At 43.8% G+C, this 8208-nt stretch overlaps 2 protein-coding genes across 3 annotated transcripts in view; one reads left to right on the plus strand and one right to left on the minus strand.

Annotated features, from left to right (window-relative positions):
- Positions 1 to 153: 153 nt before the first annotated feature.
- Positions 154 to 7248, minus strand: cactin. Of its 2 annotated transcripts, XM_031281247.2 has the most exons (11): positions 6910 to 7248; positions 5158 to 5791; positions 4911 to 5006; positions 4664 to 4809; positions 3872 to 4034; positions 3050 to 3164; positions 2095 to 2287; positions 1883 to 2002; positions 1814 to 1816; positions 1407 to 1741; positions 154 to 869 (listed from the first exon to the last, which is right to left on the minus strand). In XM_031281247.2, exons 1-11 carry the CDS (start codon positions 7212 to 7214, stop codon positions 379 to 381), a joined length of 2601 nt encoding a protein of 866 aa, XP_031137107.1. In that variant the 5' UTR covers positions 7215 to 7248; the 3' UTR covers positions 154 to 378. The 2 variants fall into 2 exon arrangements, with proteins under 2 accessions (XP_031137107.1, XP_031137108.1); XM_031281248.2 differs by lacking the exon at positions 1814 to 1816 and having other exon boundaries at positions 6910 to 7242.
- Positions 7249 to 8069: 821 nt separating this feature from the next.
- LOC116037375 (ubiquitin-conjugating enzyme E2 R1) overlaps positions 8070 to 8208 on the plus strand; it is a 6914-nt gene continuing 6775 nt past the window's right edge. The window contains exon 1 of the mRNA XM_031281253.2: positions 8070 to 8208. This exon is cut by the window's right edge and continues 671 nt beyond it. The gene's annotated coding sequence lies outside the window, so the exon portion shown is untranslated.

The raw sequence follows: 8208 nt of genomic DNA on the forward strand, positions 1-8208 counted from the left end.
ATATTTGTACTTCTGTAGATGTGGATTCATTCTCTTTCTGAACACGCACCAAGTTTCAGATGTTGAATGTTTTAACTGTGTCGAAAATAACATGTTGCAATTCATGTTTTAAACTGGTGTTTACAACAAAGTCATTAACGAGTGGCAACTTGCAAAGAGTAAAAATGAGGAAAAAAATATCTTTAATGTGTAATTTTCAGATTACGTTACAATGAACTTTTTCAGACAACAGTACAGTGAATTGTTGCTTTAACAAACTGCTTTTTTTGGTGATAGAGCAGCTAAAAAAAAAACGATACAACAAAGCAAAATGACTGCACAGCCTATATAAAATAAAACCCAGTGACTGAGGTTTTGGTCCATCCTGGTATGTGGCTTCTATCTCCTGTAGCGGTACCTCTTGAAGTGGAACCACAGCTGGAAGATCCCATTGGCGAACTGACAGCGGAAGCCGTGTCGGTGGGAGTACTCCCACTCCCTGTTTACAATCTTAAAGGCAATGTCCTCGTACGGAGGGCCAGCGTGGAACCTTAAGATCCCAAAGTCCTTGTTGTCGGGACTGGGCTCGAGGAAGTACTGCGGGGTGGAGCGCTTTTCGATCAGGTCCGGGTAGAAGATGTTGAACTTGTAACCCTGGACGATCTTGGGCGGAGGGTTGTCGAAGTCGTAATGTGTCTGGTTGTATTTGTTCCACTCGAAGCCCGTGTGGACCCTATTGAAGAAGCGAGGTTTCCTGGGACGGTATTTGTCCGCCCAGAGGTACATCTTCCCCGTGACGGGAAACTCCACGCTGAACTGGGCCTCGTCGTTGCCCATGCCCTCTTTGGCGCGGCGTACAAAGGCGTCCTCCGCGCTCTCGTTGGCATCGCCTGTTCGAGAAGAAGGAGAAACAGTGAGTGACTTGAAGGAGAAACGATACATATACCTCACATATTCAGCAACGCAAAATTGGTTTCAAAAACCAAGTTCAACCGCTTGAAATTGTTGTTTCCCACAGTGCAAAGTCTGAGCACTTACTTTACTGTATTTTTCTCCTACCTGGCTACATGATTATCTGCCGCAGGCACTAGTTTTCTATTTTTAACCGTGACTTCATATTAAGAGGCTGCGATCTTTAAGGTGCATTTGTTCTTGTTACTACATCTCCCCTTTTAAAAGCGACCTTGTGCAATTAGAGATGACTGCTACCCTACAGAGGACTGGCGTTTCCCACAGTGCAAAGTCTGAGCACTTCCATTCCTTTACGGTTTCTTTTTACAAAAAACTGTATTTTTCACGATTTTTCTCCTACCCTGGCTACGTGATTTATCTTCCGCAGGCACTAGTTTTCTATGTTTGTAACTCTGATTTGGAAGCTTTTAGTGTGAGTTTTCGCGGTGTGTCTGTGTGGGTGTATAATCTCATACCGGTGACTTGCAGCTGTCTGCGTGCTAACTGCAGCCTGTGTGTGTCCTCTTCCGGCGTGATGGTGTGCGAGTCCAGCGGCAGCTCCGAGGACGTGAGCAGCGCGGGACTGTAGCGACCAGAGTCGTACTCCGCCTGGCTCTGCTGGATCAAATCCTCCTCCGTTAGCACGGCCTCCACCACCTCGCCCTCCTTTTCTTCGTTCTTCTTGTCACCCTTCTCTCCTCCATCCTCATCTGGGTTTCCTGCTGTGGATGTTGATGGACCTGCCTCCTCTTCATCCTCTCCTCTGTTCTTATTTCTTGTGGATGGACCAGGCTCCTCTGTTGTGGTTCCCCTTTTTTTTTTTTAAAACAGAAGTGAGAATTAACGTTAGAGTTGAACCTTAGGTGACGGTATGCACAGTAACTTTCTCAGCCTTTACGTTGCCACAGTTTTTAGGATGTGTTTGGTGTGTGTTTTTTTCGAGGGAACTTACTCATCCTCGCTCCTCGGCTCGTCTTTGATGATGGGGAACAAAGGTTCACTCTCCACTCCTTGTTCCTGTTTCAGCTTGAACAGCTTCTGACGCAGCACGTCCTGGTGTCGCTCTCTCAACCTGATGACGTACAATTTTCAGTTTTACACTGTCCACCAGATAAATCATGAGCCATCCATGGAACTATTACAACAGCAAAAACACATCGGTACCTTGCTCTGGCCATGTAGACTCTGACTTGCTGCAGCAGACTCTCCCAGTAACCGATATCGAGATTGGATCCTCCAGCCCGAATCTTAGTCTCAATGTTCAGGTGCAGCGCCTGCAGCTGGCTGTACGTCTTCCCTTTGAACACCGTCTGGACATCGATGGTCACAGCTGTGTTGATGCCCTCACGACGATCACCTGAGAATTAAAAAGGTTGCGTTTGCAACGTGACATCATGACTTCGCGTAAAACAAACATGTTATCTGTACGCGTTTTGAGCTACCCGCGTGTATGTCTACGCCGTATTGAGAATGAGGACATGCGTCATGGTAGCTTGCGGTCACGTGACGATTTGGGAGGTTTCTGAGCCCGCCCACCATTTTGGGATCCTACGCTATCGGTTGCCAGGAGAGAGACGGAGCAGGAAAGACGGCTCGAGGAATTAGCATCACGGCGAACGGGTTGGGTTTCGGAAAACGATAAAGGGACGCGGGACAACGACGGCACGGTTGGGTTTAGGAAAAGAAGAAAGCGACGGTTGGGTTTAGGAAAAGAAGAAAGCGACGGTTGGGTTTGTCCTGCGTTTGACCCATCCACCACCCCGACCAACCTCCCTATGCGGATTTTTGGCCTTTCATACTACTCGCTACGGCGTAAATTGACACGCAATCGCAAGGTAATGTAAGTCAATGGAGGCCAAATGGCGTTGACAAACACGCTAAAAAGCGATTATGCGTCTTGATAACACGCCAAAATGGCATACGAATTGGCGTGTCATACATACGCCACTTCTTGAGATCAGTCTGGCATTTGAAAGATAAAAAGGGAGAAAAAAAATGCGGTGGAGCATGTCGCACATACAGTTCAGAGACTGAAACAAGTTGAATTATTATTAGTCAGATGAGCACTGGTCCAAATGTAACTTCACGTGTAAAACAAAGCAGGGGGAAATGGAAGTACCTGGTCCTTTCCCAGAGGCCTCGAGCTTTCTCAGTTTGCTGATCTCGTCCTCGGTGATGGTCGTCATGTCTCTCCAGAAGTCCACGTTCTTCCCTTGCTCCAACTCCATGTACACCTGGCAGCGCAACAACACTCAAGTCAACCATATGCAGGTGGAGCTCTTTTGAAGAACAATAGTTGTGACACAACTGTTAACACGTGGCATATGTCACGTTTAGGGTCTGCATGAGAGAAATCATTCAGTTTACACTTTTGGACTGGGTGATCCTTCCAGATCAATGTCTGCATATGACTGTTTTGTGATACATTTTGTATTCACACATCATTATTCACCTATTTCATGCTTAAATGAATAAGTGCAATTTAACCGGAAAAAAGGTGTGGCATTTCAAATACTTTTATTTATTTGGGTATTTGGTGCTCTTAATGGCAGTTAAAAGAGAACGACAACGGCAGTCAGATCTGACTCCTGGACACTAAGATGAATATGATGAAAGAAACATACATTGTTAGTAGGAGTGTCTAATTTTTCTACCAATAACTTGTACCAACTGAATCATTTGAATGATAGTCATAACAGAAATTCTACATATGGCTTTAACTTGCACAATTAATTCTCAACTAGACCAGACGCTATTAAAGTGATGCAATACCAATCACAATCTTGAGTTTGTTCATTTTAACCTGATTTGTGTTTTATGTGACTTGATATTAAGAGTTAAAAGAGGCTGCGATCTTTAAAAGTGATCTTGTGCAATTAGAGATATTCCAAGATCTAGAGGTGTACAACTTTTACGCTGGAATGGACACATAACCACAGACCTTAATGTCCTCCAGCAGGTCATCCATGTCAGTGACTGTTAGCCCATTGAGAAAGGTATAAGGCTCGTGCATCTCCACGGCAAGATCGTCATCTTCTGCACTGATGTACTTCGCCAAAAGGTCAATAGGCTTGGCGCGACCATCACGGATTCGGATCTTAGACCTGGACGCATAATACATAAATTGTAAGTTGTAGGAGCCTGGAACTTAAAGTACTCATATTATGCTTTTTTGGCTTTTTCCCTTTATTGTGTTATATATCTTTTTTGTGCATAGGTTTACAAAGTGAAAAAGCCCAAAGTCCACCCCAAAGGGAATTACCATCTCCAACAGAAAACACTGTTCACAAACTGCTCCAAACAGCTCTATTGTAGTCCAGCACGAACGTGCGTCACTTTGTAACACGTTATAATGCTCGCCTAGCTGCTAGCGTGGCACACCCTCATACTCTGCTTCTGACTGGCTAGTAGTCCTTACCTAGCTACTGCTCATGTGCGACTCCCAACAAAGATGGAATAGAAGTGAGATGCCTCACTCTGTAGCTAAAACAGAGAGCTCAACACACAGGGTGAAAAGAGGAGCTGCAGCAATGTGCAGTATAACAAATATATGGTGTTTTTTGAAAATTAAACCATGTAAACCTATTCTGATATAACCTCTAAATACAATTATGAACCTGAAAATGTGCATAATATGAGCACTTCAACTGACAAATAAACAGAACCGCAACAAAAAACCCTCTGTGTTGTGAAAGGGGGTGATAGAATACATTCATTGTTGATGCACACTCGCCTTAGTTTAGCCTGATGCAGATGGAAGTTGTCTTCCTGTTCAGCCCAAGTCTTGAAATGCTCTGCCTCCTTCTCTCTCTGCAGCATCTCCAGCTCCGTCTCTCGCATGGCCTTTTCTCGCTCCCTCTCCAGACGCAGCTGTTTCACCTATACACACAAAGGTTAATATGATTAATGAAAGGGCTGTTACAAATAACTCTGTAACCTTATACCGCCACAAAAAAAAAAAAATACCCCACAGCTCATACCTTCTGCAGCTCTCGGCGATTCTCCTCCTGAATACATTTGTTCCTGTCTTTAAGATCTTTTTCTCCCAGATGGCCAATTCCTTTCTTATCCAACGCCTGAAAAAAATACAGTCAAAAAAAATCTTGGGTGAGTTACAATACTCAGAGCTAGGTTATGACTATTCACAAATTCCGGCACTTCAAGCTAATTTTGAATACAGTTTACAATAACTCATCAAATGCTATTGAAATCTGCTCTCCAATTCACCTTCTGCCATTTGAATGTGCCCAATAAGTTGTTGTCACCAAAGGGATTGTCTGCGTTGGTGTATCCCATGTACTCCTCACTCCAGCCCATCTTTTCTCTCCTTTTCTTCTCCTTTGCTTCCTTCTTTGCCAGCCTTCTGGCCCTTTTCTCTTCTGGTGTCTCCAGAGCTTTCATCATATCCCTCTGCTTTTTCTTATCCTCCTTTTCTTTGACCACGCGGCCCCCACGATCCGACCCTGAGCTATCAGACGACTCAGGTGAACTGGAGCGCTGCCTGCCTTTGTTTCTGTCGGGCATCTCTCTGCTGCTTCTCTCACTCCTCCCTTGTTCCCTGTCTTCACTCCTCTTCCTGCGCTCTAGGCTTCTGTCTCCGTCGTTTTTTATTTCCCTGTCTCTGCTGTTGCTCTTCCGCCTCTCTCTATCTCTCTCTCTATCTCCGTCTCGCTCCCTCCTCTGTCTATCTCGGATTGGACTCCCTCTGTCAGGACTTCTCCGTCTTCTCCTTTCTCGGTCGCTGCTTCCATCATGGGAGTCAGAGCTGGACTGGGACCTTTTCCTCCTCTCTTGAGATGTTCCTTTCCGGTTCCTCATTTCCTTTCTCCCCCTCCTCACTTTGGCATCATCTGTATCAGAACTGAGACAGAAAAAGTGTTTTTGTACATTTCTGCTCTTGGAGGAGCAACCATGTATTGGAGACTAAAGAAGACTAAAGAAAGTGTTCTTAAAAAGGAGAATTCCGGCCAATTTTGACGTTAATCTTGATCGCTATAAATATGTTTACTTTCGATTTAAAAAACCCCGACCTAAATCGGTGCAGGCAACACAGAGAAGCTGCAGCTACGTGTATGAGCTTCCACTCAGCTAAAACGGCAGCTGTCGGGGCAAGTTTTAAACGTGTTTTTAGCCTTTTAACATGTTGGAAATGTCATTACAAGTGCCTACCCATGTGCAGTGATTCCTTCCGAGGGAACACAGCGAGTCTGGCTGCAGTAGATGTGACAGAAAGGCATAAAAGTTGTGTTAACTCTTCAGCAAGTGTGACAGTGTGAATGTAAGCGGGCTGTAATAGGGAAAATGCAAAGAGCTGCCTTGTGTATTAGAGTTAGTAGGTTAACTCTAAACCCTGTAAAGATCCAGATCCAGAAGCTCCGTGACCGGGTTCATATATACAAGGTCTTCTTGTTTACATACCAAATCCTTGCCTACAATGTATGTTGAATAAACAAAAAAAATGGTTGCTGGCTTTGGTGCAATAAGCAGAGCAAAGGTATCTGTAAATAGGAAAGTATTATGATGATGGTATTATGGTGCCACAGTCTGGAATCAGATAGATAGTGTTACAGAGGAACACACCCATCTACAGTTTTTCAAACTCTGCCCACCTTTACATTTGATCTACAGGATTTGTTCAATACTCCTATTTCGTATGTTTTAATTGTCTTATCGATTGTTTTGAATTCCCCCACAGTAGATTAGATTATAAAAGGTAAACTAAAGTAAAATGAAATCCATGATTGTATGGTATGCCTGTTGGAGAGCTTTAGTTGTTGAGAGGTGTAACTACAAGCATGTTAATTCGCTCAAAGTACCAAGAATACAGTGGGACACATGGGCTTGGATTTATTTGAATTGCTATGTGAATAATTACATTCTCGGATTACTATTATAGCAGGTCGAATCGGGCAGTAAAAAAATGTCTAACCGTTAAATACCCATACCAACCATCTAGCACAAGACAGCAAAAGATGTTACCTTGATGATCGACCGCTCGACTGGCTCCTGGGACGGTTTGCTCCCCGCCTCCTGTCGCTCTCCGAGCCGCTCCGTGAACCTGGTCGGTCCCTGCGTTGAGGCCGACGTCGGTCAGGAGAGCCATCGCTGGAGTTCCTGCTGCCCGAGCGTTCCCGTCCACGGGCGGTTCTTTTCGTATCCAAAGAGCGACTGCCGCCTCTCCTTTTCTCCGGAGATCGAGACCGGCTCACTCTGGACCTGTTTCGCCGGTCCCGGCTCCGACTTCTGGACTTGGAGTGGAACCGACGTCGTGTTTTGGAATCCATCACGAACTGGCGGGGTCCGAAGAGCACTCTGTCGCGTAAATAAGAGGTAACAAAGAAAACGTAGTGATGAGATCCGAGATGGAAAAATATTTTTTAGTACAGTTTTATTATTACAAGGAAATACCAAATTCACAAGAAGTAATGGGCGGACTTCAAACCAAAATTTGGACATTTAATTAAGAATAGCATCAATATAACAGCTCTAAAAAAACATGTATTTGTATAGGCACCTTGGACAGTTACATACTGTTGATGTTCTTGTGTTCTTTAAATAAAGTATATATATACACACTACCGTGTAAGGTATGTTTGTGAATGTGTAAAACATTTGATAAAGTGAGTGGACATTCATGCCGGACTCTTAACACACCTAACCTTATTAAAACAATGCGGTAAGTTGTTTCAAATTCTACGGGCAGCAGAAAGCCATAATGGGGCTTTCTACCAAAAGGCGCATATTCTAGACGTCACGAGTATAATTATAGAAAATATAGTATAAATAAATACCACTTGTTTAATGGTTTTCATAGGACACGGGACATCTTAAATCAATTTAACAACATATAAATGTGTTATTTTGTCCAAATAATGTCAGAGTGAAATTAGGTCAAAGCTTCTTTTCAGAAACACAACAACACTCGTGTTTTGTGACGTCAGGAAACTGGCAAATGTAGTTGTCCATATTCGCTCTTAAATTAATAGTTAAAACAATAATGGTAACAGCTCAACCAATCCCCCTTAGTTCACATTTTATGTATATAGTCGTGTATTTTTGTACGTCATTGTGTGGCTTCTTGCTCGCTTTTTTACGGTTAAAAGTCATGTTTATAGAAGCATGGACTACAAATCCCAGACAACACAAGGCGCTGTTGCCTGTGTTGAGGGGAGACGAGACTCCTTTCAGCAACATTCTTCTTTAGCCAGTCCTTCTGTTAGGGCGATATCAACTACGATTCTGACTTTTGTCGTTAGAGGTTTTGTTTGCTAGCATTTC

This window comes from Sander lucioperca, chromosome 9 (assembly GCF_008315115.2).
Source record: "Sander lucioperca isolate FBNREF2018 chromosome 9, SLUC_FBN_1.2, whole genome shotgun sequence".
NCBI classification, from domain to species: domain Eukaryota; kingdom Metazoa; phylum Chordata; class Actinopteri; order Perciformes; family Percidae; genus Sander; species Sander lucioperca.